This window comes from Drosophila navojoa, chromosome 4, assembly GCF_054131105.1.
Source record: "Drosophila navojoa isolate 15081-1374.11 chromosome 4, UAZ_NAV_1.0, whole genome shotgun sequence".
NCBI classification, from domain to species: Eukaryota; Metazoa; Arthropoda; class Insecta; order Diptera; family Drosophilidae; genus Drosophila; species Drosophila navojoa.
In genome coordinates, this window is record NC_142892.1 from 14,564,066 (window position 1) to 14,575,549 (window position 11,484).

Below are 11,484 nucleotides of genomic sequence, written 5' to 3' on the forward strand. Positions count from 1 at the left end.
ATTGAGTTTACTGTGCAATAACAGAGCTGTTTAACAGCATTTAGCTGAAAGTTCTGCTGCAGAGAGACAAAGCTGAAGCGTATATCATACTACTAGGCGATATGCGCTCAGCTCTATAGTAGTAGAAAGTGAAATAGTAGTAAGCTAATAGTAGTTAAATGTGAAAATATAAGTGGTAAAATAGGAGCAGCTAAAAATAGTACTAAAATTTATAATAGTAGTACTGATGAGTATAAACGTAGTATTGAGAGAGAAATAGTAGTAGAAAGTTTAAAATTAGTAGTAAATTTAGTAGGAGCTTAACATGTCAAGGCTGAATTGTGATATACTCTTCAGTATAATCTAAATTTCTACTACTAACATTTAATTTATTATTAATTTCATATAATTTCTTTGTAAAATATTTGTATAACTACATTTTTTACTACTTATTTACAATTGTATAGAATTTTTAATATTTGCCTAATATGAAGATGTTAAAAGTTGAATAAGATTGTAAATTAGTAATGAAATGTGCATTATATATGTAGCAGAAGCAAAAGCCGAACAGTAGTGCTATAGTATATATATATGGGTGAAAGACCTGAAGAGCACTGGCGTGATTTCAGTCAAAAATAGGGGGTACATTTTTAGATGTAGAGGAATAGAAGTAATCATAAAATAGACACACATATGTATGTATATATACTACATATAATTCTAAATATGTTTCTAGATTGTACACGTAACAAATACGATCAAATCTATCTACTCTCCATTGTCATATGTATGTAGAGCACCCTGTATAAATATGCTTCCATGTACATATTTATTATTGTTTCTGTTTTTTGCATAACCGACACACGAAATAGCGAAATAGACCTGCCTCCCAAAAGGAAACCTGCGCAGCTAAACTATGTTAATTGTTGTTGCTGTTGCTTTTCCTTTGATTGTTGTTGTTGTTGTTGCTATTGTTATTGTCAATTGGCGGGCCTCCTCTCCGGTGGCAGCGTGCTGCTTTCGCTTTTATTGAATTATAAATGGCAAAGCCCGAGCAAATCTTTGCCATGGTGACAACGACAACAACAACAACAACAACAAGGATGGCAGCAACAACTATAACGTCTCATAATGAATCAAAAAAAATGAGAAAATAAAAAACGAGAAAATTGAGTGTTTGCCAAGTGTCGACAACTAGCGAATGGAAATCCGAATGCTCACCCGATATGTGCGCGAATAGGCGAGTATAACATATAGTGAATTATATTCGATGCTCGACGTTCGTAAAAATGATTTGCTGAAATTCAAAATCAGTTGAATATTGTAACTCGCTGCGTTGCGGCGTTGCGGGTCCGTTGTCCAGTGTCGCTCAATCTCTTCCGTAATACCGCAGTACAGCATGTGGCGCAAGTGCCTCAGCAGCCTGGTGGCCAGTGGCCAGCGTCAGATGCAGCCGGTGGTGCGTCTCATGCACCAGCGTGTGCCCGCCAGCAGACCGCCAAAAATTCTAATCACCGGTTAGTGAAGGGATTCAAATAAATACACATACATATATGCACTTGGCTCAATTCTAAACACTTCCGTTTTCCGCCTGCCTCCAGGTGGTCTCGGCCAGCTGGGCATTGAGTGCGCCAAGCTGCTGCGCTCGCAGTACGGCAGCGAGAACGTCATACTCTCGGACATCATAAAGCCCAGCCAGGCGGTGCTGGAAAATGGACCCTACATCTTTGCCGACATCCTGGACTTCAAGGGCCTGCAGAAGATAGTTGTAAATGAGCGCATCGATTGGCTCATTCACTTCTCGGCGCTGCTCAGCGCAGTGGGCGAACAGAACGTGCCACTCGCAGTGAGGTAGGTGCCGCCAGTGGTCGCAGCTAGTCCCAGGTATTATCTAACCTTACCCAACCAACTTCAGGGTCAACATTGAGGGCGTGCACAATGTTATCGAGCTGGCGAAACAGTATAAGCTGCGCATCTTTGTGCCCAGCACGATTGGCGCCTTTGGGCCCGATAGTCCCCGCAATCCCACACCGAACATTACAGTGAGTGCTGCAAGCTCTACTCCCATTTCAGTTTGTTCAATAATGGTGACTCGCTCTCGCTCTCTACCAGATACAAAGGCCTCGCACTATTTACGGCGTTTCCAAGGTGCACGCCGAGCTCATTGGCGAATATTATTATCACAAGTTCGGCTTGGATTTCAGATGCTTGCGCTTTCCGGGCGTCATTTCCAGCGATCCACCAGGCGGCGGCACCACAGGTGAGTCGTAACCGGGCTAAGATCATTAACATAAAGAGAGTGCACTAAATTGATTAAATTATTAAATTATTTAATAGTTTTATTAGCATACGCTCTTTGCTGTTGAACGTAGCGTGACAAAGTGCATATTCATATGGAATTAGTTCAGTTGTGGAAAGGAAATTGTTGCTTGATAATGCAATGATAATTTGATAATAAAATTAGATCTTTAGTTGAGTCTATGAATTTACTCTTAACTGCCAACCTAACCCCACTTTTCTCTCTCTCTCTCTCTCTATCTCTTGCAGATTATGCCGTTGCCGTCTTTCATGAGGCACTGCGGCATGGCAAATACACTTGCTACCTGCGGCCAGACACACGTCTGCCCATGATGTACATTGAGGATTGTCTGCGGTAAGTGCAGAGATCTATAAGTTGACTAGAGCTCTCTCTATATGTATTACTCCTCCGCAGTGCTCTGCTCGAGTTCATGCGCGCGCCCAATGAGAAACTGAAACGACGCGTCTACAATGTCACGGCCATGTCCTTTACTCCCGAAGAGCTGGTGGATAAGCTTAGCAAACACGTGCCACATTTGCATGTGACCTACAAGCCGGACAGCCGGCAGTCCATTGCCGATTCGTGGCCGCAGGTCTTCGATGATTCGGATGCGCGTCGCGACTGGCACTGGCAGCACAAGTACGACTTGGACAACCTGGTCGATTTCATGGTCAAGGATGTGCAGGCGAACTACATCAATGTGGAGAACGGAGAGCGGCAAACGCTTAAGATTTAAGAGCAGCATCTATCTGCAACTACAAAGTATTCCACACCATCAAATGAGATTCTAATGGCATTTAAAAGCATTTCAATGTACAATTTGTTCAATTCATTATCTACACAATGACAAAATTTAGTAAATATACACCACGAACTTTTACAGAAGCAATTTAATAAAACTGAAATTAGAAGAATTGAATTATTTTAGAGCATTGTTTTCTTAAATTGGGCTTTGCTTCTGCTATGGGCAATCAATGCCGAATTCATTTCATAGTTTGAATATTTCAAATCTCTATATTCACCACAGCGTTTATTCACCATCCGCTTATCGATACACGAGTGGAATGCGTTATCGAAAAATCTAAAAAGCTCGCAGCAATTTGAATATGCGCTACCTATAGAATATATCGTTTCGATGCAGTATAAACATATCCTATTTAGATTTTCCAGGATATAACTTAAATATGTATATAGAATATATATTCATATTCATATATTCAATTCAATAATCATTAAAAAAAAGCCACGATTATATGTTTCATATTCAATTATATATTTCTTTTGGGGCTTAAATCTTTCATTACACTTCATTTAAGTTAATTTAAGCACCTTTTGTATTTGGGACTTGCACAAGAATCCATTTAATGTTATTTTCAAAGTCTTAACATCTACTTAGACTACGTTATACAATGCATTATGGTTAGTTAAGGTTCTATGTATAAATACATATACAGTGCTTCGTACGACAATTAATGTATTAGATCTCAAACTCTTCGGCCGCATCATTGTAGTGATGAAGACAACCGCCATGTGTGGCTATATACAAATCGGCTGCCTCATCTCTCAACTTGGATTCACATTTAGCCTCTAGTATATCATTTAGGGACTCTAAGGTATTGCATAATATTTCAGGTTGTTGTGGCTGTTTATGATGTCGTTGGCCGTCTGTAAACGAGCAGAGAGCAAAGAGGTTTTTCTTCTATCAGTTTTATTTTGCAATTTTTATTTGATTTCGTTTTTTTTTTTTTTTTTTTTTGTTTGTTAAGGTTTTCCCAACTCCGAACTTTTTTAGTTAGCAAACCATTCACAAAGTGTTTATAGATTTTTTTAAAAATAAATTTGTCTTACAATAAGTACAGAATTTATTAGTAGATTTCCAGTTGATGGTAAAAAGTACATGAATATATTTCGATGAGTGTAAATCAGTGAGTAGATAAGCGATAGATTGTGCATTTTAGTATACACAAAGTACAATTATAATTTGTTTTCTTTTAAAAAGAGAAACGCTTTTTCCAAATAAAAGTTCATTTCAATTGGATCTGGACAAATTTTCCAATATATTATAGGAATGCAAAGCCAAGAAAATATTCCTAAGACGGAGAGTTTTTTATTGGGCTTGATAGACTTCCAGAATCTAAAAGGAAATTCTATTTTTGCTCTATTAATTAAAAGACCTCGCAAGAATTTTGAATTGGCCTTGAAAATAGCAATTAAACAGAATTTTTTAGATTCAACAAGGAAAAAAATAAAAAATAAAAATAAAAGATAAGATAAACATATCAAGAGTACAATATTCTGAATTCTAGCTTCAGTCATAAAAGTCATAAAAGATCATTCTATAGGAATTGGGTTGATTAAAATAACGTCTCCTAATTTATGATATATGAGTCATCGTAATAGTTCCAAATTCATTTCGTAATGAGCACATGCATTTTGACGGAATCGAATAGGGAATTTTGGATAGGACTACAAAGATTTCATAAATTATAAGAGATGTTGAGATAACACAATCATAATGATGATCAGACGAAAGTAGCAAAAGATAGAATTTCAGGAATATAAAAAACAAATAGAAAAAAATGAGCGGAGAGTTCTTCCTCAGGCTTGAACAGCCATTAAATGGAAATAATAAGAATTACAATCGAAAATTGACAGATATACCAAAACATTGGTCATAAGCCGTCAACAATTGTTTCATATAGATAAGCAAAAGGAAAAATAATAATAAAATAAGGATATCATTTGCCTATTAGCAAATGGAGGACAGAAGCAAATGTGCAATAAACTGCACACCATAAAAAAAAAACCGTAGAGCAAACACTTTGTGAAAGGCCTTTTGCTGGCAAAGCTTGTGCCAATTGAACTTACAGCTAGATTAGACTTAATTAGGATATTGCTTAAGTGTTAGTTAATTTGATTGCAACGTTTGTCATAATAATTCAAATATTAAATGTTCATTTTCAATTTAAGTACATTAAGTAGATTCAAAACCGTTTCGTTGCGAGTACTGATACAATTATTTCTTCACTTTTTTTCTTCTTGTTATTTGTACAATGCGGCGATATAAAACAATTCACTTGATATATGTATACAAAAACACAATAGGTGCACATATATATGCATAGTTAATTATATACATATATACATACATTATTGATTGATTGATTAATTGATACGTTTGCCATTTAAATGTGGATATTTTTAACAATTGCTTTGGCTCATTTCTATTGCTTATTTGATTTGTTCATTAAGTATACGCGATGTTGGCACGCCGACAGTTTTCAGAGATTTTGTGTGTGTGTGAGAGTGTGTGTTTATATGGGTTGTTCTGTATGAGTAATATGCAAATTTTTGGATATACATTTAATATTAGCAACTGCGGCGGCAAATGGAAATATTTCGTTTTTACTCTTGCGGTGACAGACAGAGAGACGTGTCGGTGAACTGTTGCATGTTGTGTTTGTGTTTGTGAGTCTGTGTGCTATATACAAAGATTGTACACAGATACATACATATACATATATATATATATATATACATATAAACATATACATAGGGGCTATATGCATGTATCTAGATCATGTGCGACATCATGCAACGACTCACATCACGGTTAGCGCGATGCAAATGACCTTGATAATGTTGATGGATGCGTGGATGCAACAGTTGCTGCTGCTGCTGCTGCTGCTGCGTTGACTGTAGATGTTGTTGATGCTGGTGCTGTTGTTGTGTCTGTTCATGCTGTTGCTGGTGCTGCTGTTGTTGCACATCATTATCGTAGTCCATTAAGCAGGCCTGCGTGCCAATCATTTGTGTGGCGGGCATCGAAAAGAAATCTGTGTAAAAAGGAACACATTAGTGTGTGTGCTTAACAGAATTCATATACACATACATACATATATGGAAAAAGTTCAAATAGCTATATTAAGTTTAATTTATTAATTTGGAATTGCGTTTTCAGCATTTTCCAAATGCTGACGTTAGCTTTGCAGTCGGCGTCGCTGTTCGCGCCGATATGTCCCAATTACGGTTCATTTATAAATAGCCGGTAAATACTGTAAGCAGCGTTGACAGCGACAGCGACGTCAACGGCGACAGCGACTGCAAAGCGACAAGCAGTGCTGCCATTGGTTATCGGCCTACTACCTCCCGTTCCCCCTGCCATAACTAAGCTCTGATTGCGCCGTTGTCAGCGATAACAGGTAAAGATCGCCGACTATAAAGCATGTTGTTTAGCTAAACGCAAGCGATAACCTAGTTGTACAATTAAATAAAAAATAATGAAATCTAGAATGGCTGATAAAGGAGCTTAAAAAACGGACCTTATAGATCCAAGCTTGTCGTTAGGGTCGAGCAATCAGCGATAACTTGAAACTTTTATTTAAATAAAATACCCCATAGTTAAACAAATATGAACTGGGTTTCATTGAAGCAAAATATATCAATATTTTGAAGATTTAAACTAAATTCGAATTATTAATTGCACTCAATTCTTGAAATTTCGTTTTTGATTCCCTCTACAGGGTATTTCATAATTGATCACTGTCAATTTGATCATTTTAGACGTTTACAATGAGGTCATAAACAGCGATAGCAGGTAAATTATAAACCAAACTGAACAAATATCTATATACAATATATACTATATGTATTTGCAAGGTAAATATTTTTTGCTACAAATGTATATATGCATCTATGAGCACACTCATAGACTTATACTTATACATACACATATATTAGTTAAGAAATATGGATAGGCTTATCGCTTGAGGTTGTTAAACTAGGTCGACAACATTGCTTTATCAGCAAAATCTTAATTATATTTAAATATAATAAAAAATTGACAGAGATAACCTAAAGATCCTATAATAGAGGTTTCCAAAGTATTTGCAACGATTAAAACATGTACTAAATACTTGGATTACGTGTATGACTGACCCTAAATACATATGTACATAAATATAGGCATATGTTGGCATATTTCTGTTCAACTGACAGTTGCATAATATTATATTTTATGGATTGGCGAACTATACTAAATGGAGCTAGGGTATCACAGTTGTGAATCAATTGTCTAATTAGAATCTCTTCAGATAGCAATCAATGAAAACAATTTCTGATAAGCATGACCCAGAAAAATGGCAGGCGAAAAAAAGAAGCACATAGGCCCGCACAAAAGCGTTGCCAACAAGTTACAAAATCGAATTTTGTAACACAATTTACGAAATGTTTTCCATCGCATGCGGCAGTCAAAGAGAGCGCACATTTTTAGTTGCTGTGCGGTGTGAAAAGCTCAAGGCCAACCGCAAAAATATGTTATGCACTAAATGTAAGCATTTAATTTATAATTTGATTTATGCGCATAATTACCGTTGCAATACTGTGCGGCCAGATCGGCATCATCAAAACGGCATCGCTTGACGGACGTCAAGCTGTCCATCTCCATGTCCAACTTTTCGTGACCCATTGCAAAGCAACGCTTCTTGCAGCGTGCTGTTGCGGCAGCAGCGGCGGCGGCGGCGGCGGCAGCGGCGTGCGTACTGTCATCTCCAATGTTGTCGTTTACTTGCATTTGCATTGCCTGTATATTGTTGTTGTTGCAGCTGTTGTTGTTGTCGTCCGAAGCGGCAACTGCATTGTTTACAATCGCATAGCCATAGTATCCGTTCGATGCGGTTGCAATGTGTGAGACGACACGTGCGTTGAAAGGATCCACTGGTGAATGGCGCGCCGGCGGTCCACTTTCGAAATGGACAGGCGCAGAATCACCATGTGCCCAGCACTCGAAATTCGTCAATACCATCGCTGATGCTATCGGTGAGCAGTGGAAATTTCCCAAGAATATATTGTATTAAGCGCACATACACTGACACACACACATTAATGCACGAATCCACAAGCAAACAACAAACGCGTTGTGTATTGAACGACGCTCGATATTCGACTGTACGTGCGCCGCTGCCGGCGGCGTCTATACAACTGCAACGAGCCGCTCTCTGTGAGTTAATTACTTCAAAATAGCAGCATTAGCGAAATGGCAGAAAAAACAAATACAAGCTTAATTAACACACGCGCGCACGCAAGCACCAACCGAAGCAAACGCTGACGCCAATTGTTAAAAATAAATACAATTGGTTATGTGAATCGATAAATCGATATAATTACTATGCAATGTAATGTATCAGAAAAATATCGATATGTTATTCACAATTGTGTATACAATTGTTTTGTTAACTGAATTCTTAGAAATTTATATTTATTTATTATATCTAATTAGTGATAGAGTTAGCCAGCTATTCAACACAAACCTTTATTTATTAACTTTCGGTACGTTGCCACCTAATACAAAATACTCGATTACACAAAAGGCTCCTGCCGATAAGATTGCCAAAGTATCATGTGATTAGCACGTCAAGAAAACAAGACAACAAATATAACAAATATTTTGATTTGTCGAATTAATTACTTTTAGTATTTAGCAAAAATGAGCAACAAAAACAAGAAGGCGTCTGGTGGTGCAAGTGATGGCAGCCAACAGAAACTAGCCAAACAGCGTTCACATGTATGTAAACACAATGACCCCGTTTTGCCGGTTTTATTTACATATCTGGTTGGCATGTATGTAATCATTTTCCAGGACTCTCAGGACTATAGTGCCTTTAAGGTGGTCCTCTTCTACTGCTCTCTGATAGTATTTCTGCCCGTGGTGACGTTTTTCGTGCTAAAGGGCTTCGTGCTGGAACGCTTCTTCACCATGTCAGATGTTAAAGTGAACATTGCTGCTGCAGTGGGCGCTGTTGCCGCACTGCACGTTTCACTGGGCGTTTATATCTATCGGGCCTATTTTGGTGGCTCAAAATCATCCAAAGAAGATTAACTGGCATCAACTCCAAAAGAGCAACAATTGCGACTGTTCCATATGTATCATTTCCAAATACAACGTTTTATGTTTTCGCTACGTTCGTTTGTTATAAGCATTAGCGTTAAGTAAACTAATTACAAACTATCTAAATGAAAATATTGGGCATCTCTATTTTGTGGCCTTGTGGTAAGTGTGAGTGAAAGTTGACCTATATACATACATACATATGTACATGTGCTGTGCGTATAAGTTTTATTGCATAATTCCCGATAACAAAACACGCGCAAACATGTAAGTCCATTTGGGTCTATCTATCAAACAGTTGTTGGTGACTTCTTCCATACAATCTTTATTAAAAATACACATTGGAAAAGAAATGCGAGGCTTAAACGGTTGGAGCAAGAATATCGTGCGCAACTACGGCTGGACGGGAGTTATCAAAAAACTGTTGCCCAAACAAAAGAAATATATTTACAACCTGGGTGCTAGATTCGAGCGTAGCGATGTGGTGAGTACTAAATACTGCAACATATGAAATACTAAAAATGCAGACTTTTATAAAAAAAAAGTGTTTAACTCATTTATTAGTTGTGCCGCCTATACCTGTCGCTTTGACAGGTCTTATTATAACTTATAATAAGCAAGTGAAATAAAAAATAGTGACACGCTAGAGATGCGCAATGTAGTTTCCCTTAACGCTGTGGTGAATTCTGTTATGTGTGAGCAGAGAGCGAATGGTAATTCACTAGCTCTGTTAACAATGCTGCAGTAATGTGGCAACGCCGTAGTTATTGTTTGTTTCTGTTCTTTAGCCGTTTAGTAAACGAATTTGAATGAAATATGGTAAAATGTTTAGTGTGAAAATGAAGTTGAACGCCTTCACTTCAGTTTACTGCAGAACACATTCTACAAAAACATATCCCTGTACACATATGGCATATTGGCTCAGTGTCAGCGACCACCTGTAAGACATATTGAATCAAAAGTTCTCCACGTACCGTATCAGCTACAATTACACGATGCCGCTGTACCGATTTGCACAGTTATTATGGCTTAGCTGTATATATACAGCGTTTATCGCAACGCTGCTTGTGCAGACAACTATAGCCACATCACCAGCATCGTCAGATTCTTTTGTTGGCCGCAATAAGGTATCAGCTGCAAACATGCCTCAGCATTGAACAAAAATCCGACAGATGTTGACACAAGTGTATATATATACATATATGTATATTCTTTGTCGTTTTCAGATAGTCTACAATCCCAGCCAACTCTCGGACGCGCATTTACTAGAGTACAGCAATCTCTCAGATGGCCAACATTTGAAGGAAGCGGTTAAGAACATATTAATACCACGAGTTGTGGGCACACCAAACCATGGAATTGTGCGTCAATATATTGTGCAGAGTCTGCGGGACTTGGATTGGAATGTGGAGCTGGACAACTTTCATGACACAGCACCCATTCTGGGCAAATTACACTTCAGCAACATTATAGCTACACTGAATCCCAATGCTGAGCGATACTTGGTGCTGGCATGCCATTATGACAGCAAGTATATGCCGGGCAAGGAGTTTGTGGGCGCCACGGATTCCGCTGTGCCCTGTGCCATGCTCTTGAATTTGGCCAAGGTGCTGCAGGAGAAGCTTAAGCCATTCCAGAGCACTAAGCTTAGTTTGATGCTTTTGTTCTTCGACGGTGAGGAAGCATTTAAGGACTGGGGCCCAACCGATTCCATATATGGTGCCCGACACTTGGCCAAACTCTGGGAAAAGGAGGGTAAATTGGATCGCATCGATATGTTGGTGCTGCTCGATTTGATGGGTGCACCGGATCCCTCGTTCTACAGTTTCTTCTCCAATACGGAGCAATGGTATATGCGTTTGGTGGATCTGGAAACACGTCTCTCGCAGCAGCACCTCTTTGAGCGCTATATGAGCAGCGGTGTGGTGCAGCACGATCCTTCCAGATATTTTCAGCCGCAGGCCTTGCGGAACAGCCAGGTGGAGGACGATCACATACCCTTCCTGCGGCGCAATGTGCCCGTTGTACATTTAATTCCAATTCCCTTTCCCAGTGTATGGCATACAACGGACGATAACGAGCAGATGATCGATTATGCGACCACAAACAATTTGGCGCTCGTTATACGGCTCTTTACGCTCGAGTATCTGCTGGGCGGCGTTGCGAAAGCAGCGTAAAATCCCTTTTTGACTGTATCAAGCCTTATCATACTGACCTGTCTGATACGCGGTATCGTTGCTGTGGCAAATAATAGAATAAAAATCAATTTATTGTTTACCTACAATCTGTTTGTGCATGTGGATCCTATGTGGACTTTGTT

The 11,484-nt window shown here is 38.6% G+C and overlaps 4 protein-coding genes across 6 annotated transcripts; 3 read left to right on the forward strand and 1 right to left on the reverse strand.

The window, feature by feature from the left end:
- The first annotated feature begins 1,281 nt into the window (after nucleotides 1–1,281).
- Tdh (L-threonine dehydrogenase) lies at nucleotides 1,282–3,197 on the forward strand. Its single transcript, XM_018100159.3, has 6 exons — nucleotides 1,282–1,496; nucleotides 1,581–1,830; nucleotides 1,895–2,021; nucleotides 2,092–2,239; nucleotides 2,527–2,632; nucleotides 2,693–3,197. Exons 1-6 carry the CDS (start codon nucleotides 1,379–1,381, stop codon nucleotides 3,012–3,014), a joined length of 1,071 nt encoding a protein of 356 aa, XP_017955648.1. The 5' UTR covers nucleotides 1,282–1,378; the 3' UTR covers nucleotides 3,015–3,197.
- Nucleotides 3,198–3,527: 330 nt separating this feature from the next.
- On the reverse strand, nucleotides 3,528–8,421 carry LOC108650853 (uncharacterized). 2 transcript variants are annotated; one of them, XM_018100160.3, is made up of 3 exons: nucleotides 7,649–8,421; nucleotides 5,911–6,114; nucleotides 3,528–3,943 (listed from the first exon to the last, which is right to left on the reverse strand). In XM_018100160.3, exons 1-3 carry the CDS (start codon nucleotides 8,079–8,081, stop codon nucleotides 3,756–3,758), a joined length of 825 nt encoding a protein of 274 aa, XP_017955649.1. In that variant the 5' UTR covers nucleotides 8,082–8,421; the 3' UTR covers nucleotides 3,528–3,755. The 2 variants fall into 2 exon arrangements, with proteins under 2 accessions (XP_017955649.1, XP_017955650.1); XM_018100161.3 differs by having other exon boundaries at nucleotides 5,885–6,114; nucleotides 7,649–8,419.
- A 225-nt stretch (nucleotides 8,422–8,646) lies between these two features.
- LOC108650859 (vacuolar ATPase assembly integral membrane protein VMA21 homolog) lies at nucleotides 8,647–9,296 on the forward strand. The gene is made up of 2 exons (XM_018100177.3): nucleotides 8,647–8,840; nucleotides 8,916–9,296. Exons 1-2 carry the CDS (start codon nucleotides 8,763–8,765, stop codon nucleotides 9,153–9,155), a joined length of 318 nt encoding a protein of 105 aa, XP_017955666.1. The 5' UTR covers nucleotides 8,647–8,762; the 3' UTR covers nucleotides 9,156–9,296.
- Nucleotides 9,297–9,376: 80 nt separating this feature from the next.
- Nucleotides 9,377–11,448, forward strand: isoQC (iso Glutaminyl cyclase). Of its 2 annotated transcripts, none has more exons than XM_018100157.2 (2): nucleotides 9,377–9,648; nucleotides 10,391–11,448. In XM_018100157.2, the coding sequence occupies exons 1-2, from the start codon at nucleotides 9,517–9,519 to the stop codon at nucleotides 11,339–11,341; spliced, it is 1,083 nt and encodes a 360-aa protein (XP_017955646.1). In that variant the 5' UTR covers nucleotides 9,377–9,516; the 3' UTR covers nucleotides 11,342–11,448. The 2 variants fall into 2 exon arrangements, with proteins under 2 accessions (XP_017955646.1, XP_017955645.1); XM_018100156.3 differs by lacking the exon at nucleotides 9,377–9,648 and adding an exon at nucleotides 9,894–10,291.
- Nucleotides 11,449–11,484: the final 36 nt, after the last annotated feature.

Coding starts and splice junctions, on each gene's coding strand:
- LOC108650853 (XM_018100160.3), bottom strand. CDS start 8,081: ATGGTATTGACGAATTTCGAGTGCTGGGCACATGGTGATTCTGCGCCT. Junction 6,115..7,648: donor GGCCGCACAGTATTGCAACG/GTAATTATGCGC, acceptor CTTTTTACACAG/ATTTCTTTTCGATGCCCGCC. Junction 3,944..5,910: donor CATCCATCAACATTATCAAG/GTCATTTGCATC, acceptor GCTCGTTTACAG/ACGGCCAACGACATCATAAA.
- isoQC (XM_018100157.2), top strand. CDS start 9,517: ATGCGAGGCTTAAACGGTTGGAGCAAGAATATCGTGCGCAACTACGGC. Junction 9,649..10,390: donor GATTCGAGCGTAGCGATGTG/GTGAGTACTAAA, acceptor TGTCGTTTTCAG/ATAGTCTACAATCCCAGCCA.
- Tdh (XM_018100159.3), top strand. CDS start 1,379: ATGTGGCGCAAGTGCCTCAGCAGCCTGGTGGCCAGTGGCCAGCGTCAG. Junction 2,240..2,526: donor ACCAGGCGGCGGCACCACAG/GTGAGTCGTAAC, acceptor TATCTCTTGCAG/ATTATGCCGTTGCCGTCTTT. Junction 2,633..2,692: donor TACATTGAGGATTGTCTGCG/GTAAGTGCAGAG, acceptor ACTCCTCCGCAG/TGCTCTGCTCGAGTTCATGC.
- LOC108650859 (XM_018100177.3), top strand. CDS start 8,763: ATGAGCAACAAAAACAAGAAGGCGTCTGGTGGTGCAAGTGATGGCAGC. Junction 8,841..8,915: donor TAGCCAAACAGCGTTCACAT/GTATGTAAACAC, acceptor ATCATTTTCCAG/GACTCTCAGGACTATAGTGC.